This window comes from Paramormyrops kingsleyae, chromosome 21, assembly GCF_048594095.1.
Source record: "Paramormyrops kingsleyae isolate MSU_618 chromosome 21, PKINGS_0.4, whole genome shotgun sequence".
NCBI classification, from domain to species: domain Eukaryota; kingdom Metazoa; phylum Chordata; class Actinopteri; order Osteoglossiformes; family Mormyridae; genus Paramormyrops; species Paramormyrops kingsleyae.
In genome coordinates this window covers 1,496,079-1,523,808 of record NC_132817.1, presented here as the reverse complement: position 1 = coordinate 1,523,808, position 27,730 = coordinate 1,496,079, and the positions used below count along the sequence as shown (strand labels likewise).

General features: G+C 42.8%; 1 protein-coding gene across 3 annotated transcripts in view; it reads right to left on the bottom strand.

Moving 5' to 3' along the window:
* Positions 1-3,868: 3,868 nt before the first annotated feature.
* Positions 3,869-27,730, bottom strand: part of tnr (tenascin R (restrictin, janusin)) — a 118,858-nt gene continuing 94,996 nt past the window's right edge. For all 3 annotated transcript variants that reach the window (XM_072704119.1, XM_072704120.1, XM_023798670.2), the window contains 18 exons: positions 26,981-27,096; positions 25,715-25,865; positions 24,430-24,699; positions 23,245-23,430; positions 21,919-22,008; positions 19,044-19,307; positions 17,676-17,942; positions 14,722-14,841; positions 14,190-14,333; positions 13,818-13,937; positions 13,069-13,212; positions 12,144-12,274; positions 11,553-11,685; positions 10,548-10,699; positions 9,726-9,822; positions 9,268-9,429; positions 7,639-7,802; positions 3,869-7,468 (listed from right to left, as the gene is read on the bottom strand). In XM_072704119.1, the coding sequence (XP_072560220.1) occupies positions 7,349-7,468; positions 7,639-7,802; positions 9,268-9,429; positions 9,726-9,822; positions 10,548-10,699; positions 11,553-11,685; positions 12,144-12,274; positions 13,069-13,212; positions 13,818-13,937; positions 14,190-14,333; positions 14,722-14,841; positions 17,676-17,942; positions 19,044-19,307; positions 21,919-22,008; positions 23,245-23,430; positions 24,430-24,699; positions 25,715-25,865; positions 26,981-27,096 (2,831 nt within the window). In that variant the 3' untranslated portion in view covers positions 3,869-7,348. The remainder of the gene's footprint in view (positions 7,469-7,638; positions 7,803-9,267; positions 9,430-9,725; positions 9,823-10,547; positions 10,700-11,552; positions 11,686-12,143; positions 12,275-13,068; positions 13,213-13,817; positions 13,938-14,189; positions 14,334-14,721; positions 14,842-17,675; positions 17,943-19,043; positions 19,308-21,918; positions 22,009-23,244; positions 23,431-24,429; positions 24,700-25,714; positions 25,866-26,980; positions 27,097-27,730) is intronic.

Genomic DNA, 27,730 nt, shown 5'->3' with positions numbered 1-27,730 from the left:
GTCAGTTCAGAGTACCCGGCCTTCTTGGATTCCCTTAGCGGTATGCTATTTGGCGTGCCGCAGGGGGATTCCATCGTTTTGCTCACGTGGGCAATGGCAGTGTGACCTGGAAGGGGGTGATTGGAAGGAACGGTGCTGCTGGATTGGCAGACCGGGGTGGTGGTCCCCCTATTTAAGAAAGGGGACCGGAGGGTGTGTTCCAACTACAGGGGGATCACACTTCTCAGCCTCCCTGGGAAAGTCTATTCCGGGGTACTGGAGAGGAGGGTGAGAACGATAGTCGAAGTCGGAGGAACAATGCGGTTTTTGTCCTGGCCGTGGAACACTGGACCAGCTTTATACCCTTGCAAGGGTACTGGAGGGGGCCTGGGAGTTTGCCTATCCAGTCTACATGTGTTTTGTGGATTTGGAAAAGGCTTACGACCGGGTTCCCCGAGGTGCTCTGTGGGGGGTGCTTCGAGAGTATGGGGTCCGGGGTCCGCTGTTGTGGGCGATTCGGTTCCTGTACGAACGGAGCAGAAGCTTGGTCTGCATTGCCGGTAATAAGTCGGACGTGTTCCCGGTGCGTGTTGGGCTCCGCCAGGGCTGCCCTTTGTCATCGGTCCTGTTTATAATATTTATGGACAGGATTTCTAAGCGCAGCCAGGGTGTTGAGGGTGTCCAGTTTGGTGGCCTCAGGATTGCCTCGCTGCTTTTTGCAGACGATGTCGTCCTGTTGGCTTCATCTGCTGGGGATCTCCAGCATGCACTGGGGCGGTTCGCAGCCGAGTGCGAAGCGGCAGGGATGAGGATTAGCACCTCCAAGTCCGAGACCATGGTTCTCAGCCGGAAACGGGTGGTTTGCCCTCTTCGGGTCGGGGAAGACGTACTGCCTCAAGTGGAGGAGTTTAAGTATCTCGGGGTCTTGTTCACGAGTGAGGGTAGGCGAGATCGGGAGCTGGATAGACGAATCGGAGTGGCGTCTACAGTTTTGCAGGCGCTTAACCGGTCCGTCGTGGCTAAGAAAGAACTGAGCCAAAAAGCAAAGCTCTCGATCTATTGGTCCATCTTTGTCCCTACCCTCACCTATGGTCATGAGCTATGGGTAATGACCGAAAGAACGAGATCGTGAATACAAGCGGCCGAAATGAGGTTTCTCCGCAGGGTGTCTGGGCTCTCCCTTAGGGATAGGGTGAGAAGTTCGGATATCCGGGAGGACCTCAGAGTAGAACCGTTGCTTCTCCACATCGAAAGGAGCCAGTTGAGGTGGTTTGGACATCTGGTGCGGATGCCTCCTGGGCGGCTACCCGGAGATGTTTTCCGTGCATGTCCTACAGGGAGGAGGCCCCGGGGCAGACCCAGGACTCGCTGGAGCGATTATATCTCTCGGCTAGCCTGGGAACGCCTCGGTGTCCTCCCCGAGGAGCTGGTAGAGGTAGCTGGGGAGAGGGAGGTCTGGGTGCCTCTCCTGAAGCTTCTACCCCCGTGACCCGAACTCCGGACAAGCGGCAGATGATGGATGGATGGATGTCATTTAGCAGACACTTTTTGTTACGGGTCCGTGTCGGGCGAGCGGGGAATCAGGTGAGAGAGCTGTGAATACGATACCATGGGGGTTTATTCCGGGCAAACAGCAACGAACAGCAAACATCAATGACGGAACTAGGGAATACAGATACAGATGCGGACTAAATACACCAGATGGGCAGGAAATAACAAGGAACAGGTGATGACAATTGGGTAGTAACATGAGGTAACGAGGGGGGCATGACACACACGAGGAACGGACGAGCTGGGCGTGACACTTTTATCCAAAGCGACTTACAGTGAAGTACTGTATCTACAGGGACAGTTCCCCTGGAGCAAGTTGGGGTTAAGCACCTTTCTCAGGGGCACAATGGTGGCACCCCTGGGAGTGAACTCACAATCTTTTGGTGTTCCTAATGGGAGCCCAGCCAGATCCCTAACTACTGAGCGAACCCCCATCCCTAACCACCACCATCCCCGTAGATCACCACCAAGCATTTTACAATGGTTGAAGCTGGAAAGCTGAATGAAAACACTCACCTGCCTGTAATTTCAGAAGAGCACCTATCTAGGAATTTGTTTGGTTAGTGCCAATTTGCCGTATGTACAATAGGGGCCATCTTTGGATTGGCATTTTCCATTGGAATTTTGCTTTAGCTAGTGAAAAATGGATGCAGCAAGAGGCAGAGGAAGAGCAAGAAGACAGAGAGGAAGGGGAAGAGGAAGAACCATGGTAACTGATGAAATCAGAGCCACAATAATTGACCATGTTATAAATCATGGTCTGTCCTTGAGGGAACCAGGTCTAAGAGTGCAGCCCCACCAGCCTAGATCCACAGTGGCATCTGTGCAACTGATGCATCGGTGCACGTTTGTCTTTACTGTAACCCACTACTGTAGGATTTAGCATTTACCTCCCACAGGAGGGAGAGGAAGAATTTACCAATATTTGTGATTGTGTGAGACAATGTGGCCTTTCATCATTCCCGCCAAGTCACAGAGTGGTTTATTGCCCATCCCAGGATGATGTCATTATTCTTGCCACCATACTCTCCATTCCTCAACCCCGTTGAAGAATTTTTTTCTGCATGGGGATGGAAGGTATATGACCATCAGTCATATGATAAGATGCCACTTTTAGATGCAATGGCTGCTGGGTGTATGGACATCCATGTAGAGGACATCCAGAGCTGGATAAGGCACTCAAAGAGATTTTTTCCTCGGTGTATGGCAGAGGACAACATCCAATGTGATGTTGATGAAAATCTATGGCCAAATGCTGAGGATAGAATGGAATAGACCAGTCCAACAGTTCTATGTTCTGAGCCATTGATAGACAGGACTTGTATTTTTTGTTGGTGTAATTGATTGTATTTTTTTCCCTTTTTTGGGAGGGGGGGGTAATACAGTAAATATTGCACTGTGTGGACGAAAAAATATAGTCCACTGAATTACACTGTTGCATTTGTGATTCATTTATTTATCATGTATTTTTACATTACAGTAAAACATGGCTCCTTGGTTTCTATTACAGTAAAACAATCAGTACCGTTTTACTGTAGATTTACTATACTCAACTGTAACAAACTTTCTCTGTCTGCTAGGCATGAAATATTTACATATTGCAAAAAAGAAACGGCAACACCTACATGATTTCTAATGAAATATATTGTAGCATTTCAGAATTGGTTGGTATTACAATTTTTACACGCAACAGTAGTTCTTGTTTATTTTATTTTTAAAATGCAACATGACAATAATTGGTGCCAAACTGGAGGATACAGCCACACTTTATATATGCAATTTGCAATGCTGAAAGTTGTTAGTGTTTTTTAGCCCATTGAACATTGAGTGCCCCAGTAGCGTTGTTGGGTGACAGCATTTGTCATTTTTATGGCATCGTGAGTCACTTTTGGGTGAATTGTGAAATGTTTTGCTGGTTGTAGGGCATTTTGCACCAAAGGTTAAGTGATGTGCTCAGGTCTGTATTGGTACAGTGTGAAGTGGTGTGAAAAAGTGGATATGGTATTGAGACAAATGTGAAAATGACTGGAAAAAACTGCAATGTTGGAGTTGGGTGGTGTGGTGGCTCAATGGATGGCACTGTTGCACCCCCAGACAGTTGGGGAGTTTCATGTTTGATGCTCACCCAAGAGTTATATACGAGTTATATATTTGTCCCTGCACCAATGGCTGGGTGACCTGCCACATTTACATTGCCCATTGTGCACCTCCTATAGTGGACTGGTATCCATCCAGGGAGTTCCTGAGCATCCTCGCTCCAGGCTATCTGCAGCCCTGTACTTGGATGCAGAAATATGACTTAATTGGAAAATGACAAAAACACAGAGGACGCACTTCATCAATATGAACATTTTATTAATATGTAGAAAATGTATTTTAAAAAGGGCCAAAAAGTACAGGTGCTAATCTACAGCTCAGCTAATCTGATGGTTAACATTAATATCAGTTATGCCACAGATACTGACATCATGCCTGTCGTCATAGACCTTACAGACACAGTGCCTGCAGGACGGCCACAAAGCAGGGCTCCCATCTCTGTCCATGCTCTCAGTCCTGGATCCATTTGCTTGCTTTCCTTCAGCTTCTCATAAGTTTAAAGCATAGATGAAAAAAATAGCGACATGTTTACAGTGTCTTGGTTGGCAAGGAGAGGCAGTCACTTTGCATCAGTTGAACAAAACAAAAAAAGAAATAATAAAGATTAAAGCAATAGTCTGTACTCATGCCAATAAATAAAATAAAATACTGCCTGCAAGCCTGGATCGACACTTTACACAAACATTGTACATATGGTAACACTTTTTATGAATGCCATGTCTATAAGAATCTATGAACACATTCATGACACATTGTAATGCTTTTATAAAGCATTATAAACATGGTTATAAATAAAAAAGGTATAACACATTATAGACATGTTTATTATGCATTAGGAATACATTATGAATCTATAATGCGCTTTAGATACCTTAATTATGCAGTACAAAGCAGCCTTAATGCTTATACCGATCATTATAAGGCATTATAAGGGTATCTATAGTGCATTATATATGTGAGCTTCACTGGAGCTTATGAAGTATTATTATCAACACTATAATGTGTTTTGACTGTCAATAGATGATGCTGTATGCTTTATTAATTCTTATACCGGTCATTATAATGCAACATAAAAGTATCTGTAATGCATTATAGATGAGAGCTAAAAGTATCGTGCACATTGCAAATAAAAAAATATGCAGATATCAGACATAGAGGGTTAGTACATGTCATAGATTAAGAAGTTGACAGTTAATATTGTATTATTAATTAAAATAATTATGCAGAGTTCATTGTGAGAGGCAGACATACTGTTATTACACTGTTGGTAAAAGCTGGTGTATATCGTGTAGAAACAGAAAGTCTGTCCCACATCCTGAGAGCTCTGCTTCCTGTGACAGTGGGGTTTTCCTTGTCTGTATAGAGCAGTGCTTTGTTAAGCTGCACAGCCTGAGCTTCAGACACATCCAAGCACCGACTTGCTCCAGGATGTCTAATTTTGTTTTTGGTGATAATAAAGGATGATTTTCAAATATCCTTTAAACATTTTCTAGGTACAACCATTTGTATGAAGTGAGACAGTGGGACTGATGGTGTTCACTTTTGATATTGCTTCTGGCAGATTGTGACATGAAGGTCATATCATCAGAACGTGCTTAAGAAACATACCAGCACATTAACATAAAGATGTGTCAGTACAAAATAAGGTATCACAAACTTTCCATGCCAGCAGGTTTTCAACCAATCCATACATTTTGCCAAAACAATCAACAGGACAATTGTAGAAATCTTAATAGTCTGGGAAGCATATCTGCAGAAAATGGATTCTTAAATAGATCATAATGTTATAAACACAAATATTACAGCATAAATCATTAATGTTAATGGGGCCTTAGGAAAGATAATATTTTCATGTACAACTATGAAAACAGCAGAGCTCTGTGAATTTCACATTCTCTTGATTTTTAAAAATAAATAGTAAAAATGTGAAGTCTACCATGACCAGAAAAAGTTCTCAGTCAGGGGTGGTGAGGTGTGGCTTGATATTCATTTTGAAATTAACCATTCATATTAAATATGATCCTTCCATCCATCCATCCATCCAACCAACCAACTAAACACTTATTCTGGTTAGTGTCACTGGAACATACATTAATATGAAAATGCTTAACTTAGGGCGTGTGGCACTTTACAAATTTCCTTTCATTTCCCATGATTTTCATTGTCATTACCGATTTTCTTCACATCGTCCTAGAATACCATTATTGATTTAATATTAGTTACAATAAATTAACATTTTGACACTAATAATTGAGGAAATAAAAATATATTAGATTATCCAATAAACCCCAGAAAAAAAAAATGAAATGCATGCCGGAGGTGTAGTAGTGTAGGGTCATGCAAAGGATGTGCACTGTGCTGCCTGGGATGGACTCCAGGCCCTGTGACCCGGACCAGGACAAGCAGGTAGAAGATGGCTGGATGTATTCCAATTACATGTTTAGCACTGTAACCTCATACCGGCAGGGACATGGGTTCAAATGCTGCTTCTGATGCTGTGTGTGTATGTTCTCCCAGTGTCTGTGTAGGTTTCCTGTTCTTCGGTGAACTTGTAACTGTAATCACCCTTATTGCGTGTGCCCTGGTGTGGACTAGCATCTCACCTAGGATGTTCTCCATTTCATGGCCTGCGAAGACTCCAGGCCCACAGTCACCTTCTACTGGATATAAATGTTACTTGAATGACCTATATTACTACAACAGTAATATATATATATATATAGGACTCACATAAGTTATTACATAATATTAGGGTAATGCAGAAGACCAAATTCTGTTCTTTATCTCTCAGCGCTAAAGGAAAACATAAGAACATAAGAGCTATACAAACGAGAGGAGGCCATTTGGCCCATCGAGCTCGCTTGGGGAGAACTTAACTAATAGCTCAGAGTTGTTAAAATCTTATCTAGCTCTGATTTAAAGGAACCCAAGGATTCAGCTTGCACTACGTTATCAGGAAGACTATTCCATACTCTGACTACACGCTGTGTAAAGAAGTGCTTCCTTAAATCCAGTTTGAAATGTTCTCCCGCTAATTTCCACCTATGGCCACGAGTTCTTGTATTTGAACTAATGCTGAAGTAACTATTCGGTTGAACAGCATCCAAACCTGTTAGAATCTTATAGACCTGGATCATGTACCCCCTCAGTCTCCTTTACTTGAGGCTGAACAGATTTAAAATCTATTTATAAAGAAGACCTCATCATAATTTGGATTTGTTACTGTATTGGTAGGTACAAAAGAGTGAAATCGCATGCCAGTAATTATCAAGCAATTCTCAGGTCTTTTCCCATCCCTGCAAGTTATATCTCATTCCAGTCAGGGACAGCACATGGTTAACAGGCAAGTAACATTAACATAAAAGCAGAAACATTAACATGGAAAAACAGCAGGACTGGGTAGAGTATTTTTGTTATAAAAATAGAAATGTCAGTCATTTTAGGGTGCATACTGTTTTGTTAAAATTCTTGATAAAAGAGTAGAAGTGAAGTGGGCCTGGCTCTAAACAGCAGCTGAGTATGTACAGACACTCACTGGCTGTCCTTCCACACCACTGCAATGGAGCAAATAAATGAAGAATAAAGCAGTGTTACAAGCACCTGCTGCACCCCCTGTCTTCAGGATGTTCATAGGACAGTCATCTCTCCCTAATTACATAACTGACATGCCTCCATCTCTCCTTCCCCTAAAATAGGAACGTCTTAGTGAGGGAGGGGTGGGTTATAGTCCAGTGGACCGCTTCCTCTTTCCACTTATGCTGCGGTAGTTGAAAGGTCGAATCTTCATCTCCACAAATGGAATGGAGAATTCATGGCCCTTCCAGTGGAACCAGTTGATGCCCTGGAGACAAAGAATTATTAAGCAGGTCAGGAAAGCAGAAAATGGTGTGGGGACCTGCCAACTGCATTCGGTGCAGCCAAGGCATGCCCCGCCCCTCCGCCACCCCATACACCAATAGGAATGGGACAGTGACTAGGGCCCCCAATGACAATAAACTGCAGTGGCCTTACCTGGCTGTGCCTGGACTCGCCGTATTTGCCATTCAGGTTGGCTCGGTGGCAGTTCTTATACCACCAGGCCCCTTTGTAGGATAGAGCACAGTTGGTGACAGCAACGTCATTGTCTCTGTCTTTAGTGGAGAAGGGACGGCCCTGGTGGTAGCTTAGGGAATCCCCTGCAGGCAAAAGAGATGAGTCAATGACAAGTAGAACTGAATCCTCGGCGATTGTACTGGAGTGCCCTGAATAGTCCACAAATTTTAAAGTAAAAGTAAATAAATAATAATTAAAATATAGTGATTGAAGCATGACTTTGGCTTAAGTTGATGTCATAAGGAAACATGTTCATGAATGCAAAAAAAAATGCTGTCTCCATCAGTCAATAAGGAGGTGAGAAAGGAGGCCATGTCAATAAAGGGAACATCAATCTGCAGTGCCATTGTACTCTCCTCTAAGACAGACACACAAATGGCAAAAAAACCTGCAGTATCATTGTACTCTCTTCTAAGACAGATACACAAAGGGCACACCAACCTGCAGTGCCATTGTACTCTTCTCTAAGACAGATACAAAAAAGGCACACCAACCTGCAGTGCCATTGTATTCTCCTCTAAGACAGATACACAAAAGGCACAATGGACCTGCAGTGTCATTGTACTCTCCAAGACAGATACACAAAGGGCACACCAACCGGCAGTGCCATTGTACTCTCCTCAAAGACAGACACACAAATGGCAGACCAACCTGCAGTGCCATTGTACTCTCCTCTAAGACAGACACACAAATGGCAGACAAACCTGCAGTATCATTGTACTCTCTTCTAAGACAGATACAAAAAAGGCACACCAACCTGCAGTGCCATTGTATTCTCCTCTAAGACAGATACACAAAAGGCACAATGGACCTACAGTGTCATTGTACTCTCCAAGACAGATATACAAAGGGCACATCAACCGGCAGTGCCATTGGACTCTCCTCAAAGACAGACACACAAATGGCAGACCAACCTGCAGTGCCATTATATTCTCCTCTAAGACAGACACACAAAGGGCACACCAACCTGCAGTGCCATTGTACTCTCCTCTAAGACAGATACACAAAAGGCACACCAACCTGCAGTACCATTGTACTCTCCTCTAAGACAGATACACAAAGGGCATACCAACCTGCAGTGCCATTGTACTCTTCTCTAAGACAGATACAAAAAAGGCACACCAACCTGCAGTGCCATTGTATTCTCCTCTAAGACAGATACACAAAAGGCACAATGGACCTGCAGTGTCATTGTACTCTCCAAGACAGATACACAAAGGGCACACCAACCGGCAGTGCCATTGTACTCTCCTCAAAGACAGACACACAAATGGCAGACCAACCTGCAGTGCCATTGTACTCTCCTCTAAGACAGACACACAAAGGGCACACCAACCTGCAGTACCATTGTACTCTCCTCTAAGACAGACACACAAATGGCAGACAAACCTGCAGTATCATTGTACTCTCTTCTAAGACAGATACAAAAAAGGCACACTGGACCTGCAGTGAATTGTACTGTCCTCAAAGACAGACACACAAAAGGCACACCAACCTGCAGTGCCATTGTACTCTCCTCAAAGACTGACACACAAAGGGCACACCAACCTGCAGTGCCATTGTACTCTCCAATGCGTAGCTTGTACTGGTTTCTGGAGTCCCCAATGGCAAACCTGTCGTAGTTGGCGTACACTGATTCCTGCCCATCCTTCATGTCAATCCTGAGCTCGTAGTGGCCCTGCGACGTGATCCTGTGGATGTTCTCCAGACCTGGTTTGAAAGACAACACTAGAGATGTAAAAATAAAATCATTGAACAGGACTACATTTGTCAGTGTACATAAAGGGGAATGGAGAATAATTGTTAACACGAACTAAACTGAGGGGTACACATGCATTCTGTGTGTGCGACATTCAATTCAGTATTTCTCTCTGGACCCTGAACAAAGGTGCTGACAGCAGAAGTGATATGCAGCTGGAAAAAACAGTAATGACAGCACCTAATTCTAATGAAACTGTGATAGCATGTTGTAGCATGGGGTTTCCTTTCACTACAAGCTCTATTACCCAGCCAGAACTCATCTTCCAAGTTCCCAAAACCACTTCTGTAATCACTCCACTTCCGTGAGAAGTCGGTCAGGCCATTCTGACGCCGCTGGACAACCTTGCAATGGAGATGTTACAGAATCAGCAAAACAGATCCATCCAATCCATGTTATGCTTTTTAGATGACACAGAGTGTCAGAGCACAGACAGAACTACAGGTATCCCGCCACTCTCACCCTGAGAGAAACACAGGCTCAGGCACACTTACAGCACCCCAAAGCATCTCATGGGCTTCATGGCTTTGCCCAAGTGGCAGACAGTGACATGATTACCCTTTTGGCCAGATCCTCATTCCCACCTTCAGCCCCACACCCATTCCCACCTTCATTCCTGCCTTCAGTCCCTCACCCATTCCTGCTTTCAGCCCCGCCTACATCCCCACCTTCAGCCCCCTGTCATTCCCACTTTCAGTCCCGTCCTCATTCCCGCTTTCAGCCCCGCCTACATCCTCACCTTCAGCCCCATGTCATTCCCGCCTTCAGTCCCGTCCTCATTCCTGCTTTCAGCCCCGCCTACATCCCCACCTTCAGCCCCCTGTCATTCCCGCCTTCAGTCCCGTCCTCATTCCCGCTTTCAGCCCCGCCTACATCCCCACCTTCAGTCCCGCACCCATTCCCGCCTTCAGTCCCGCACCCATTCCCGCCTTCAGCCCCCCGTCATTCCCGCCTTCAGGCTCACACCCATTCCTACCTTCAGCCCTGCCCTCAATCCTGTATTCAGCCCAGCCCCCATTCCTACCTTCACCCCCGCCTTCATTCCCACCCTCACAGTGTGGATACTCACAATCCAGCCCCCTCCATCTGTGGTCATGTCGCAGTAAACCTGCAAGCTCTGTGCAGGATCCCGATTCAGGTAGATGGTGTAAAGGCCATTGATGGATTCCCCGTTCAGCAGGTGCTGAGCGCAGTTCTGTGGGCTGCTGAACAGCCGGTTACCTGGGAAGGACGCAGGAAAAGTTGTCAAACTGTAACCTGTAGACACTAACTTCTCTGAAAATTACCACAGAAAGGAAGATATTCTGCTGATTCATATGTTTCGATGTTCTGTAATGCTGCTTCTGTAATCCCCCTATGGAAATAAATTAATGACAAAACTCATTGATGCAAAAGAAGCACGTTGAATTACACTAACTGAATAAAAATGCATTGCATTTAATAATGCTTGAATATTTGGGGGCTGTAATTTAATATCAATGTACATTTAAACATGGAATATTTCAGTTGAAAACATTTCAGGGGTAATTTCATTGGTAAAATAATGTATGCAAAAATACTCGGCTTCCACAATTCTGTTCGAAAATATACAGTTTATGAAGTTCATTTTTATAATTCAATCACCTGAATTCAGTTAATTTACTTTCACCTCAAAATAAATTTCAAGACAACTTCAGTTGGAAACATTCGGTGTATTTTAATACCGTCTTCATAATTCAATATTCAGTCCTTTTATTTTCGCTTTACAAATACGCTGCCAAAATTTCAGTGGTTTAGAATACAGTCCTTCTACATCCGGGACTAGCAGGATAAGCAGTTGAGTGCTGATAGAGTTCTTGTCTAGATCCGGAGTCAACAGTGAGTGTGCGATAAGCTCAGATTTTGTAGTTCTTTGTGTTACAGAATCAAGTTTGCCTCACTTGTACACTGCTTTAGTATAAAGAGTCGGCAAATGTATTGTAATGTAATGGAAGCCGATTCAACACCCAGACAATGAGTTTGCCACATTTTTAACATTTTATCTGGAGTGACACCAGATAAGTTCAAAAAGGGTTTTTTCTTGGTGTTACAGCACCTGTGGTGAAGGAGCTGGAGACAATGGCGCTGGTTTCTAGGCCACGAGCCGCCTGCAGCCACACTATATACTCTGCCGTTTCAGCGAGACCCTCTAAGCGAATCCAGGTGTCCTCAGCGTCTAGGATCAGCTCCTGGGGCAGGATGTGCAGATAGTAAATGGAAATGTACAGTAAGTCTGTTAGACTGACAAACTGAAACTTTCTAGTCCTTTTGAGAAAAAAAATATGAAGTACATTTGTTTGTAGGATTTCTCCATTGCCATCATTATCTAGAACAAAACACATTTAAAGAAACAGTACAAACACCTGCTTGTCTTTGAATGATCAGCTGTCTTGTCAAACTCCCTGCAGCTCCAGTGCCCAGCAGAAGGACAGAGCCATGGGCACCGTCTAGCCACCCAGGCGCCCTCACCTTGCGTGCGCCGTCTGCCTGCCCGGCCGCCCTCACCTTGCATGCACTTTCTGGACACCTGGCCGCCCTCACCTTGCACTCACCATCTGCCCGCCCGGCCACCCTCACTTTGCGTGTGCCATCGCCCGCCCGGCTGCCCTCATCTTGCGTGCGCCATCGCCCACCCGGCCACCCTCACCTTGCGTGCACCATCGCCCGCCCGGTAGGTTAGCATGTAGTTGTCGATGGGGGTGAGTGGCGGCTGCCAGGACACGAGGGCACTGTGGTGGTTCACCTCGCTGGCCGTCAGGTTCCAGGGTGCATCCATGGCTGTGAATGAAGCTCCTCCTTAGTGACATTACAGTCTAGGGCTTGGCTCATGCATTCCAGGCAAAGACTGGCCAAACTTGGGATTTGGGGTTGGACTTTATGAAAAATTGTGATGGGAAAACTCAAGCCAACTTAATATCTAATAATAAAATATCTTTACAGAATCTGCACGGGTCAGCGATTTGACTGAGGAAGGGTTAGGAAGGGTTTGCTGGGTGGTCTGCTTCACAACATGGGAACGTCCTATAATCATGGATGTGTCACTAATGTTAATGTGAAACAACTAGATGAATAGTTCAATCAAGGAAACAAATCAGTATAAGCACAAGAAGAACTGAACTAATTAGCCGAGCACAGGAACCTTTCAGTTTTAAAGTAGTTTGTGAAAAAATATCCATCTGTATTTTTTTTTAATCATTGTATACTGAATTTTGATTTAATTGTTTTTAATTTCAATTTGTTTTTATAGTTCAATCTTTGATCTATCTTTCATTGTGCAGCACTTTGGTCTGTCAATGTGTTTGACTTACTTTACAAGTAAACTAATTTATTGATGTTTTTAGACAATACATAGTTGGATGTTCAGTCATTCAATGCCGAAAACGTAAAGTTGTTTTAAATGGTTGCAGTCGGTTGCAGTGCTGATATTTCTTCCACTGCTCCTTTCCTTTAGCTGTTTGGCAGCTTTGGCATATGAGCACAACTGCAATAAAATCTCACAGTATAAGACATTCAGTATAGTGCAATAAAGTTAAATGGCCATTACTTTTTATGCAGGCATGGACGGTACATACGTGTGGCAAAGTTGGTGATGACGGTGCCACTTGTCAACGGGCCCTTGGTGGCATAGATGGTGACAGAGTAGGTGGTGCTGGGGATGAGTTTGCTCAACAAGTACTCCTGTTTGCTGCCTTCTACCACAATGGTGTCTGCAGTCACTACAGCAAACAGGAGACATTAGCTCAGAGATCAAATCAAACAACAGGCTTTTGTCACAGTATCAGCTAGATACATGCTTAAGGTTCTGATCTGTTCTTTACAAAAATAAAAGAGCAATAAATCAGTTTCAGGCTATAGTTTGTTTCTTGAGCCCTGCTCGACCTGAATTCTCTGTTTCTTGCCTCCTGTTTTGGCTCTAGATATCTCTTCATGTCACAAAAACATCATGACATGTCCTTCTACTGTACTGATGTTTGTCATATTATACTTACAAAGACTATTTATTGTATTCTAGAGCTCCTGTAAATGGGAGTCTTTATGTTACCGCTGCAGAAAGAACTTCACAGGTGGAGCACAGCAAGAAGAACATCCAACAGCCGAAAATTAGCACATTTTAGAGTTGAAATATACTGGGGCCTTCACATATTCCCCATAATTTAAACAAATTAGTATAAAAGTGCATGTCGGCATCTAATCCCTGGCATTATACACAATATTTTGAGAGCAGATGAAATAAACCCTGATCATAACCCATGAGTGAATTATTGACCCACTGAGCTCCTCATTGACCTCACAACTGCTGAGAAAATATGACTCCACATACCTTGGTTGTAAGTTAGGGTTAGAATGTAGACGTCTACATTAGCGAGAGGGGGAGTCCATCTGAGGAGGGCCCCCTGAGGGGTGATGTTCAGGGCAATCAGATCCAGGGGTACATCCATAGCTGCAAGGGAGAGATGGAGAGAGGAAAATGCTAACCAAGATTAGACAGAATGTAAACCGGCAGTGATGCACCTTTAGTGAAATGTTCAAGCCTCTTACTTGGTTCACACTTATTCTTTTGAGCTGTGGGATGTGTGTGTGTATTTCTTAATGTTGAAACATTAACATTAGTCACACATGTATGATTATAGGCAACTGGCCAATCAGCACACAGATACACAGGCAGACAGACAGCTGGACAGAGAGATGACACCTGTGAAGACTCGGGTAGTGACGGTGTCGCTCTCCTGGGTGCTGCGCACCGTGCTCAGCTTGATCACATACTCCGTCGCAGGGTGCAGGCTGTCCAGGGTGTAGTTGGTCACACTGCTATCAATCTGTACATTGTCTACCCTTCCTGTTAACCACAGTGACATGTTTGCCTTCATTAAATAGCAAATATACAAAAACACTTTTTTGTAAAAGGTCACTGTATGACTTCCATGGCAGAGGTAGTACTATTGCCACATGCATGGCTGTTATTTGCTACTCCTTAATTAATTTACACAGACTCATGTACTAAATGTAAGTACCAATGTTCAGTCTGCAGTTGTATAATTTTAATCTTGAAGTTATTAAATATTATATCATACATATTATTACCAAAAATGTGTTGATATGACATCTACTAAACTACTTCACTTCCTCAGATGTATGCAGTCTGTGGATTGTTCAAGTTGCAACATGAATGGTGCCTAAATTTCTGAAGTGAATGAACAACATAAGAGCCGTGGGAATTGCAGTACCTCTGGACGGCTCGTAAGACATCTTGTAATAGCCAAAAGGAGCAAGAGGCTCTGTCCAGGATATTGTTATTGAGTCCTCAGTGACTGAAGACACAGTCACTTCCCTGGGGGGGTCCATACCTGCCAGAGAGCATAGATTCCTCAGTCTGCATGGGCCAATGATGATGTAATACATTTACATTCAGACACAGATGACTATAAACGGTGTGCCCACTGGTCTGATGTTCAAATGTGCATGGGTGCATGGCTGGTTTCTTCCCAACCATAAATCATTCATGCCCCTGCAATATTTACAAATAGCATGTAGCCCTCAGATATTATTATAAATTGCATACATTTGTTTGATATGATACTTTATATTCCAAACATTTGCTATAAAGTTCCAAAACCACAGTGTTGTATCTTGGTCTAGTATTTCCATCTCGGGCTGGGTATTGTTAAAAAATCGATATTGGTACCGATACCTCGATTTTGGGGCTGTGCGCCATATTCATACAGAGGTACTGGTGCTAGCTGGGTAAAAATATCACTGAAGGTTAACTGGTCATAACTTACAAAATATTTATGAGTAATTGAAATTTTCATATATTAGGCTATATTTTAATTGCAGTGTCCAAAATTATCCTCTTAATAATTATTACTACAGCAGGCCTGCCCTGACAAAGCATGCATTACACATAGCAAATTCAACAGAAGATTTTCAGGTGAAATATGCATTTAAAATCAATGTATGCACTCTTGGACCTATCACCTATACCTCTGAGTGTGGGTTCAAAACACACACGCGAGCCCTGTCTCTGAGCGTACTGTGGTGTTTTTCCTGTATGCCTCTACTACATGTTAGTGTAACATTACCAATCAGCAGAATTATTAGATCTAAGCGCTTGGCGATACCTGAAAAGTAATTTGTGATATTCTAGTTAAAAACAAGAAGTGATAAATGATAATACTGAGTCGTCCACCCCCCACCACACACTCACTGTGCTGCTCATTGTTACTCATGGCAATTTTCCACTGCCACCAAGAACTGAGCCGTACAGTGAACAGTCCATTGTATATCATGTGACCCTGGGTGGCACAGTGGTTAGCACTGTTACCGCCTATCTCTGGGACTAAGGTTCCAGTCTCTGCCCTGGCTACCTTGTGTGTGGAGTTTGAATGTTCTCCCTGTGTCCCTGTGGGGTTTCCTCTGGGTTCTCTGGTTTCCCCCCACAGTCCAAAACATGCTGAGGTTAACTAGTCTCTCTTCCCAGTATGGCTCGGTTCGTGCATGCCAGTGGAAAAGCACCATTAGTCTCTGTGGAAAATAATCGACTGTTGAACCATCTAAAGCAGTGGCTCACAAAGCCCTAGCCAAGTACTACCATTATAACCAGCATCTGCATACCTCCGGGTACCATATAAGGAGTTTAAAAATAAAACCAATGTCTGTTTTTCAAACTTCGTCAGAAACATAGGCTAGAAGGCTTTACTGAAAGCTAAATCTTGCTTTCTCTATAGCCTATTTATATAATAAGTCTATTTCACCAACAAAGGTGATATCGTTCATTACCTATGATAACGTCATATCGGCAAGTCATATTAGATCTTGGTATATGCGTGTTGCGTGCTTATTGGCTCACTGATGGTAAAGAGATTTACTCCGAATGACAATTCTCGATAGCATCATCGTTAGGTCCGATCATTCAGGGCTATAGCCCTGAGTATTTTAAGCATATCCCCAAATATTTTGCCTTCGATTCCACTCTTCTTTCAAAAAAAAAGTAAAAAAAAGGGACTTAGCCCCTGATATTTTATTGATCCCCCCAGGCAAACCTGACTTAGCCCCTGATACTTTATTGATCCCCCTAGTCAAACCTGACTTAGCCCCTGATACTTTATTGATCCCCCCAGGTAAACCTGACTTAGCACCTGATACTTTATTGATCTCCCCAGATAAACCTGACTCGGCCCCTGATATTTTATTGATCCCCCCAGGCAAACCTGACTTAGCCCCTGATACTTTATTGATCCCCCCCAGGTAAACCTGACTTAGCACCTGATACTTTATTGATCTCCCCAGATAAACCTGACTCAGCCCCTGAAATTTTATTGATCCCCCCAGGCAAACCTGACTTAGCCCCTGATACTTTATTGATCCCCATGGGGACTTTCTGTTTCTGCTGCCCCAAACGGGCTCTCTGTAGGTGAGCCACCCATAGCAGCATGCAGGGAACTGGGGGTTAAGAGCCTTGCTCAAGGACCCACAGACGTACCCAGGCTGGACATGAACCAGAAAACTTCTGCTCACAGAGCACAGAGGCTTAACCCACTAAACCACACACTTCATGTTTTCATATTATGAAGAAACACCTTTCAGATGCAGTGTGACTCTTGCAAAGATCATTAAGAAGGGAATACAGATAGAAGCTCTGTAAAAAAAAAGAGCAGAGGATCCTCAAAGCAACTGTGCTGAGAGACTCAATGAGTGAACATGTCACCGAAGCTGAATCTAAAGCCTTCAGTTTAACTGAATTTCAGAGCCAAGATCCTGCAGTGCGGCCCATCTGTGTTCAGGAGGAAAATGGTGGATTGTCTGAAATCTCCCTGTCTTTGCATTATACACAGCTACTTTCCCCAGTTCTGTGGCCTGTAACATTCCGACTGAGAAAGCAGGTACCCAAGGCTTTTGGTGTGGAGGCTTGTGAACTGGGGGTGTTTTTATTGAGCCAGATATCTGTTGTTTGATGTCAAACCTATTCATAGCCAGAGGGGTGTTCCACAAAGCAGGATCTCTCAGATACCTGGGTTACCTTAAGCTAGAAGTCATGATTTTCCAATAGGAATGCTCCTTACCTAAGCTCTTTTTGGACAGTCCTGACTTCTAGCTAACTCAGCTAACTGAGAAATCCTGCTTTGTGAAACACCCCCCCCCCCCCCAATCTATTTTTTGCTCGATTTTTAGAGATGTGTACCTGTGATGACCAGGCCTGTGACTGGTTCAGAGGTCATGTTGCCTTGCTGAGTGATTAGAGTGATTTTGTATAGGGTAGAAGGATGTAAGCCGCTGACGATGGTCTGGGTCTTAAAGCCCTCCAGAGTGACCACAAGGGTGTCGTCACTATCCTGCGGGGTGTAAGTCAAGATGAACATGTCGGCCGGCGGGGCAGGGGCATTCCAAGCCACTGTCACGGTGGAGGAGGTGACGTCTGGGAAATAGAGCTGCATGACAGGACGGAAACCTGGAAACCAAAGCCACCCAAGTTCAAATACTCTGTCCTTCATGGTGCAGAAGAAATAATTTCACATGGTGAAAATGGAGACTATATAACAAGCTAAGAGTTAAAGTGATGGATTCTGAGGGATAATGGAGATGTGAGGCCAGAGAAGAAGGAAGGAGATCAAGAAGAAGCTGGTCTTACAGTAGCTAATCCATAGCTCCATATGTTGAAAGGAAATAATGTCAAATTCTCCATGAACATGTGCACATGTGGGAATCCAAAAAGATGTTGCCACAGTGACAAATGGCTCGTTATTGTGAAAAGGTTTTTGAAATAACAGGAAAAAAGATTATATATGAAAACTGAGCCTTCCCCTAAGATTGATGGATGAAGAGAACTGCTAATGTAAGCTGGTGAGAAGTTCTGCCAGAATGAAGAAACACTGACCTAATGAGGGTTTGAATTAACACAAGATGAAGGAACCAAGCCATTTAAGCAGGTAATGATGAGGGTGAATGTGTAATTAATCAACACAGACCACACAATCAGATAGGATTAACACAATCCACATTCAGAAAGCATTATGACCATGGCTATAAATATTTAGAAACAGGTATAACACATTATAGCTGTGCTTATTGTGCATTATTTCATTATGAAGTACAAAATATCCTTAATTCTTATGAAGGTATCGATAGTGCATTATACATGGGAGCTTTAAGTAAAGTGTTACAATAATAATACAAATAATTATTATTATTATTAATAATAATAATAATAATTTTCTACACCTAAAGTTAGTGCCATAATTATATGCCAGACACTTTGATGAGTACTCTTTAAGACCACCTAAGGCTGTACATCCTCTGTGCATCATCTTTGATGAGTATTCTTTAAGACTATCTAAGGCTGTACATCCTCTGTGCATCATCTTTAATGAGTACTCTTTAAGACCACCTAAGGCTGCACATCTTCTGTGCATCATCTTTGATGAGTACTCTTTAAGACCACCTAAGGCTGTACATCCTCTGTGCATCATCTTTAATGAGTACTCTTTAAGACCACCAAAGGCTGTACATCCTCTGTGCATCATGGCAGGCTGCCACCTCCAGCTCCCATCACCTGTGAAGGCGTCAATGCTGGCTGCTGTACTCTGCTGCCGGCCACGTTGAGTGCTCACAGTGATGGTGTATTCTGTGCCAGGCTCCAGATCAGTCAGCACTGCAGTGTTGAGGCCATTGGACACAGTCATCTCTTTGGTCTCCCCTGTAGAAGATGTGTAGGACACCCTGTAGTGGTCAAGGGGGCCCCGAACTGGAGCCCAGAGCAGAGATATGGTGTTGTCTGTTGAGGCTGTCACCGTTAGGTCTGGGGGAGCATCCAGGCCTGCAGAATACAACCAAGGCCACAGATTTAATGAGTCTAAGTTTACAGATACAGGCTGTGCTGGACTTAGGACAGGGTTCCGTTCCAACAGACGGGTCACATGTCAGAACAGGATAATCACACTGAATGTTAGGGCATATGGCCGCTCCTAAATTTATTTTCAAATACAAAAAAAAAAAAAAAAAACTTCAAATGTGCATGCCGTCATAAACCGCACAGGACGTAAGTCGGGGACAGTCCGTACTCTATAAGGGCTTTACTACAAGCCTTTCTGAACTCATATGGGCGTTTTTCCACCGCACCAGGTACCGTACTTTCGGTACTTTCATAAAGTGCCGAAAGTTTGGTACTTCTTTCATGTCGGTTTTCCACTGGCGTAAAAAATGGTACCGGCGCCAAATGACATCATCGGTGACCGCCCCTGACTGACAGCCCAAAATTAAAACTAACAGTTGAGGCTGGAAAATGCGGTTTATTGTTAGCTTCTATCACAGTATAAGATTCAGTAAAATCCAAATCATGCTGCCATCAATTACGTTTACGTAGGTACACTTACTTTGGCTAAGCCAATCAAAGCAGTAAGAATTACTTTTGAAAGCAAACAAATTATTTAATTATGTTTTTTGATTTTCAAGCGGCATTGTTCGGTGTTTCGCGTGTGCCCCACTTCTTCCAAGCGGCTTGGTATTACGGTGTTCCGGGCAATTAAGTGTCCCTATATTTCTCCTGTCTATCAGGAAATAATGTTTCTCCTAATATTAAAGCAAAGAGGTATGTGAAATGTCTGAAAATCACTCAGGTACATTATTACATGTGAATACAGTAGATCGTCACGCATAATATAGTCTTATAAGCAATACTATACCGTTTTCATCAAGAAATACCTCTATCCAGCGAATTAAGTAATTTCATTTATTATCTGTAAAAACAAAAAACATACAAAAGGCATGTTATGTTTTAAAATTAATATATGGCTTGTTTACCTCGTAAAAAGACATGAAAACAACAGCGAAACCGTGTACAAATCAGCGCGCGACAGGGGAAAAATAGGGAAACTTAACTGCTCGGGACGGCAAAACCTTTTTTATTTCGAGTCGTGCCATCCAAATCCCACTGGATCTGTTCATCCGACCATATGGCGATTAAAGCCTGTGTTTCCTCGTTTGTCCATCCTTCCATTTTACTTTTTTATATTTTTGTTTCTACTGCTTTTTATTTTGTTTCTCGCTGTGTATTTCAAAAGATGGCGGTTGTATTTTGTGTTTCAGCGGCAGGCTATTTGCATAACCAATCGACAGCAAATACGTTTGGTCCCACCCCAAAGTACCGAAGTACCAAAGAAGTACCCCAACTGGTTTGGCACTTTCGGTACTCGAGATTTCGGTACTGGTACTCGACCGGAAGTCAATGGAAAAGCGAAAGTACCGTACTTTGTGCAGTGGAAAAGCGCCCATACATGAAACACTTTAGAGCAGCGGTCACTAACAGGCGGACCGCGGTCCGGGTTCGGACCCAGAAGCTGTACCATACGGACCCGGACCGACAGCCAAAACATTTAGTTATTATTTAAAACCAGACGGGGCGCTTTTATTTCAACCGGCGCAGCGTTTGTAGTCTTTTCGGTAGTCGTTTATAGTAGAACCGCCGTTTCCCACGCCAATGAACGTCAAACGCCTTTGAACGCCAAGCAAGACATATATTTCGGCGTATGCAGCCCTTTGTCTGCGCTATTGTGCCTTTCGTGTTAATAGCAGCAGCAAAGCCAACACCCGCAAACAAAAAGCGTAATGTTCCTAACAGAGTGGCTGCGTTCTCCTGAAATCGTAAAGCTGAAAAGCTTTCAAATACAATATGTATTATATAACACGTTGGATAAATAGACGTAGTTTATTGTTGATTTCATGTTCGTTGAAGTTTCTGTATTTTAACATATGTATAAAGTAATGTTATCTGTTATATAAATAAACTCATGCGAAACAAAAAATGTACGTTTTCAGGGTTGCCAAATCTCAAGCATCTGGCATGACACTCACGCTTTCAGACTCATGCTGGAAATCTTACGGCAAATCTATATTACTTCATTATAAAACGTAAAATTAGCTACGTCAAAAGTGTATTTACACGGTTAAATACAAAAGCAGACTATTTACAAGGTAAGAACTGTTACATGTGTGCAGACATCTCGAATTGAAAATCTCACTCCAGCCAGCTGGCCGAAGTTCTATGTCACGTGACAATAAATAATGTCAAAACGTTTTTGAATTGTACTGAATTAATTTGATTTGACAGTCAGGTACTGATTACATACAATGTTGATGCAACTAATAGGCTACTGAAATATATATCACACTATTAAATAGTTAGACATTATAATCTTCCGGACCTTTGCTTCAAGAATTTTTCTCTAACTGGACCTCTTTAAATTTTAGTTGAATACCCCTGAGGTTTAGAAGTTTATCTATTTTAATCTGTATATTAATCAAATGCTAACTGGTCATTTTATATCCTTTTCTTATGTTTCTCTCATTAAAATGATCAAAACATCAGAAACTGTTTTTGTCAACTGCTGACAATTAGTGTAGAAACCAGAAGAAAGGACAATATTCCTCACCTGTTCTGGCATTAACTGTTGCTGGGGAACTCTGATTTCCCTCAAGAATGGCTGAGATCCCAATGCCGTATTCTGTGCCTGGCACCAAGTCTGAGACGAAGGACACGTTTTCAACACAGTTAAGATAACTATAATAAAAGCAATGGGTACGGTGACATCATTTTAAAAATGATCCATTGTTGGTCTGTGGGACTAGTAGATCTCTGGGAAATGACTGATGTCAAACAGATGCAAATCATCCATTATCTGTTCCCTACAATGTCACGCTCGTCTAGGCTTTTGATCTATGTGTCATTTACATATATGTACATCTAAACAATGACTATGATTACTTCATTAAATTTCACAAAAGTCCAACACCATGTGCAAATATTCAAATAATGAGATGTAAATACATGTTTCAGAACCTCCTGATGACTAATGTCACCACAACTGTAGCAGCTGGGCAATGACATCTCTCCACTAGATGGTGGAAATGAGTCATATACTGTAACTCAAATGTGAGTTGTGTACTGGATGAACGTCACGCCTCCTTTCACAAATTTTTAGTATGTATCATCTTGGTTGAAGCGTAATAATTAATGAAAAAATAAATGTTGGACAGGGGGCGACATGGTGGTGCAGTGGTTAGCACTGTTGCCTCACACCTCTGGGACCTAGGTTTGAGTCTCCACCTGGGTTACATGTGTGTGGAGTTTGCATGTTCTTCCCTTGTCGTCATGTGGTTTCCTCCAGGTACTCTGGTTTCCCCCCCACAGTCCAAAGACATGCTGAGGCTAATTGGTGTTACTAAATTGCCCATAGGTGTGCATGTGTGAGTGAATGGTGTGTGAGTGTGCCCTGCAATGGGCTGGCCCCCTGTCCAGGGTTGTTCCCTGCCTCATGCCCATTGCTTCCAGGATAGGCTCCAGACCCCCCGCAACCCAGTAGGATAAGCAGGTTGGATAATGGATGGATGGATGGATAAATGTTGGACAAAACATTATTTATTTATCCATTTATTTTGATTTTCGTTTATTTGTCTATGTTAAAATTAGAATTGACAATGTATTAAATCTTAGGTCACCATATTTTGCTTTGGACACGGGTAGGCATCAGAGCAATACAAATATGCACACAGGAACTATTCTGACTATAGAAAGCAGATGTCAACATGAAATAAAGGGAATTCCCAGACATTTCAAGCTTTTTTAGGTTCTAAAACAGTGGAAAAGTCCAGGACAAAAAGGATGTATGGGCACCTAATGTTGTAAGTTTGTGCCACATTGGATGGATGGATGGATGGATGGATATCTTTACAGCCAATGTTGCAGAGAAGATGATTACCAGTAAGTGTTGCCTTGCTGGTTGGACCGTCACCGGGGGTGACTATGACAGTGTCATACTGATCCCCCGCCAAAGTGCTGTAGACGACTTGGTAAGCCTCCACATCTGCCTCACTGTTGTCCCACTCCAGCTCCAGCGCCGTGGATGTCATGGACAGCACCCTGGGGTTTTTAGGGGCATCGATCTCTGTGGAAAACAGAACAACAACATCAAAGAAGTTGCTGAAGGTAAATCTGATTCCAGTACGTAGCTTAAATATGCAGTTAAAAAAGTTGATTTCAGTTCACATTTTCAAAGTGTTCAAAGCATTATTTGGCACGGTGCACTAATGTAGACTGTAATAAATTAATAAAGTCCATGGCAACTGAGTATTATAGGGGTTTCTTCTTGACACCTTAGTGTGTGACAGGGGTGTATTTCTGGCACCTTGGTGTATGATGGGGCTATCTTCTTGATACCTTAGTGCAGGGGTCACCAACATGGTGCCCATGAGCACCAGGATGCCCCCAAGGACCACATGAGTCGCCCGCAGACCTGATCTAAAAATAGCACAACTCACAAGTGAGCAGCATCTAAAATTTAATTTTATCCTGTTGCTATTCTTCTTTAATCACATTTGCATTTATATAGATTTGAAAATGACAATATCTAAAAAAAGGATTAAAAACATGTTTATTATACATTAAGTTTAGATAAGTTTAGGAGGGTGTTTCAAACTGGTAGCCCTTCGTATAGCTCAGTACCCGTGAAGTAGCTCTCAGTTTCAAAAAGGTTGGTGACCCCTGCCTTAGTGTGTAACGGGGGTGTCTTTCTGACACCTTAGTGTGTGATGGGGCTGTCTTCTTGATACCTTAGTGTGTAACGGGGGTGTCTTTCTGACACCTTAGTGTGTGATGGGGCTGTCTTCTTGATACCTTAGTGTGTAACGGGGGTGTCTTTCTGACACCTTAGTGTGTGATGGGGCTGTCTTCTTGATACCTTAGTGTGTAACGGGGGTGTCTTTCTGACACCTTAGTGTGTGATGGGGCTGTCTTCTTGATACCTTAGTGTGTAACAGGGGTGTCTTTCTGACACCTTAGTGTGCAACGGGGGTGTCTTTCTGACACCTTAGTGTGTAACGGGGATGTCTTTCTGACATCGTAGTGTATTTTGCTGACATGCTTCCACACAGTTCAGTTTCCTCACCAGTTGTGAACCAGGTGCAGACAGCTGTGCTCTCATTGCCATTCCGGATCCCACTCACTGACACTTCATACCGTGACCCAGGCCGCAGAACCTGGAGTGAGTACTGGCTCTGAGTTGGCTGCAGTCGGAAGGTGGTCTTAGATCCATCCCTGCCCAGCAACCCATAGCGCAGGAGCAGCTGGTCCACCTTGGCCTTAGGGGGACGCCACTCGACAAATGCCACTGTATCAGATGTGTCTCGCACTGTGAGCAGCGTGGGTCCATCGATCACTGGGGAAAATGAGATGTTTCACTTCGGCTTCATTTTACTTTACGTATAACCATCATTACGATCAATCAATCAATCATTTGTCAGTAGAATGTGTTGCAGACACATATACAATAATAATACATAACTCACCATGTATATACACACTCTTCTCAGTTACATGCTTCTTACCACTATGCTAAAAATGACTTATTCACAGAGAGGAGAAATCTATGCATAGTGAAGTGAAGTCAGCTTTGTGGTCACAAGGGAGACAGACAAGCTGTATTGAGAAGCGCTTGTCATGTCTGCCTATTTAATGAAGCTGCAAAGGGGATAAGCTTATATTATACATGCATGGCTGCCATTATGCTTTAATAAGCATATTATTTCTAATCAGTCAGGTTGGAAATATTGGTCTTAACCTCATTAAAACAATTTAATCTCTTTAATGGAATTATGCATACATCATCAGCTATGTAAATAAATGACCAGCTTTAAATAAATAAGGAATCTGCTGTGTACGTATTAAATATTCACGTGGCAATTCTAATAGATGTTTATCAGGAACTTATTGTCGATACATGACATAAATTCCAATTTAAAAACAACAGTAAAAATACGTCCCTCTGCCTCTGACTAGGAGGAGTGTCTGCTTGAGGTTTGCATTAAACACCTAATTGATCTAATTGACAAGCCAATTCATCAGCAGAATATTTCTCATTATTGGGCCACCTGTACACGAATAATAAAATATATTGCATAGATTATGTTGTAAAAAGAAATCCTGCACTCAGACAGCTGACTATTCACAGACAGACATAGTGACGTAAAAAGACAGATAATTGCATGTTCTTATCATATAGTGAAGAACACAGTGACTCGATATACGAGCGACATTCAAAAGGTTATTAGGTCTGTGCATGTTGGAAAGAGTCAGTGGCACCTAGGGAGACATTATGGGCTGCAGAATGTGCTGTGATAGGGATGTATGGGGCTTTAATGTTACGACCCCTTGGAAGACACAGCTGGACTCACATGTTGTGACGGTGACGGTCAGCGGTTGGCTCCGGCCCTGTTCCTTCAGGGCCACCAGGTTGACTGTGTACTCCTCCCCAGGCCTGAGGCCTGTTTGATTGAAGGAAGTGACAGTACTGGGTAGCTGGGCTGTCATGCCACCCTCATTGTCCTACAAGGAAACACATCATCGTCATTATCATCATCAGTCAGAGCGGGTACCATGAAGTTACTCTAGCATTTATCTATAATGCTTTGTGACACTTCTCAAAGCAATTCCCAGAAACCAATAATTCCAGTTTTTATTCTTCAGAAATTTTTAGAAATATTCCTGAAACATGCAGCAGAGTGACACATGAACACTTGCATTAGAAGGACTTGCTGTTATCGTCTTCTTTTGGTTCGCTTGATCACAGAGACTGGTTCCAGAATGATGGCTTATGTCTAGAGGCCCAAATTTCAACCGGAATCATATTTTCTCAATAAAAGCGGCCGGGTGAGGACCCACCTCATAAGGAATGGGGCACAGATGAGAGCAGGTCCAGTGTGACCAATTCTCTAGATGAAAGTACAGACAGATCCACTACAGGTGCAGTGCTTTGTATTCTGGTCAGCTTTTTTTGGACCTTTGTCCCTTTCATCTATGTAATGTTGTGAAAGCTCAGACTGCTCTAACCTTTTTCCTTCTCAAAGGGAATCTAATGGACAGAAAATTAACTGTTGGATGACATCAAACAATTTAATGTTCAGAGAGTGGAAAAAAATAACTTTTAAGTTGCAGCTTGTATGGTCCTAAGCTTTCAAAAGGCACCTTGAAGCCATAGCAGTAAATCGTCAATTTACTTAAGTAGGAGAAGGAAAGAATACTTTAACTGGACATTTCAAGCAGAGGTAGAGAGACTTCCTTTGCTACTGCTTTGAAAATGACAATGGTTTTACCATGCAGAAAATGGACATGTCTGCTCTAAGAATGCTGTATTAAAAAAGAGTATTCTTCCTGTATATTGTGTTTACAGAGCACTCACCTTTCACTGTATAACAAAGTGCTGCTGTAAAAGCTTATTTGGGATGAACTGGAATAAAAGTCCCCTCAGATTATTCATAGTAAGTAGGCAGGTGATAACAATAATATGTTAAACATAAAAGTAGTAGAAACATACTGAGCTTGTTTTTCACCACCTGGTCCCTCCAAATTTCAAACAGAATGACACTGTGCTGTTATACAATATATACAGTAAATATACAGTAAGTGCCGACTGACTGACGGACATCCACACAAAGACTTACCTTGGGGGTGAAACTTATTTCCCAACCATCAAAAGCGTAGGAGAAGGGCACCCATTGCACCTGTACTGATGTCTCTGTGATGGATTTGAAGACTAAACCTTCTGGACTGGACAGATCTATAAATAATAAAAATAATAAAAGTATTATGGGTCTCTGCCACTCTGCCACTTTGCTTAGTATGTTCAATCAGTCAAGGAATTTTTAAATGGAGTGTCAGAGCAGACCTACCCAATGGAAAGCATTATTTTAACAGAAGTGCAACACAGCTTTCCTAGATACACTGGGGATGCGCTGCTCGCATATCTTTCAGCCGAGGGTTAAAGTGTTTTCAGTTATGTATTTGCTTTATCTGTTTTTGTAATAGTGATACCAGACAACTTTAAAATGTCCTGCTATCTTCTGGGATAAAATAGATAATATGTTTGGTTTTTAACCCTACCTCATATCTTTGAGGGTCCAGTTCCCAATGACCTTGAATGGGATAAGTGGTTACAGAAAATGGATGGATGGATGGATCTTTGCATTACTGGCATTATTAATTATCTGTTTGATTCTGTACTGTATTTTTAAATGCACTGACAGAAGCAGAGCTTGAATGGTCAAGTATCTGCAGAGGATGTCCTTATGGGGCACTTAAACATCTGTAAGATGGCTGCATGCTACAGCGCTCCGTCAGGTGATGAAGGTCTGATCACCTCTCTACTGGCCAGAGAGATGAAAAGCCTTTAGAACAACACAACATACCCCCAA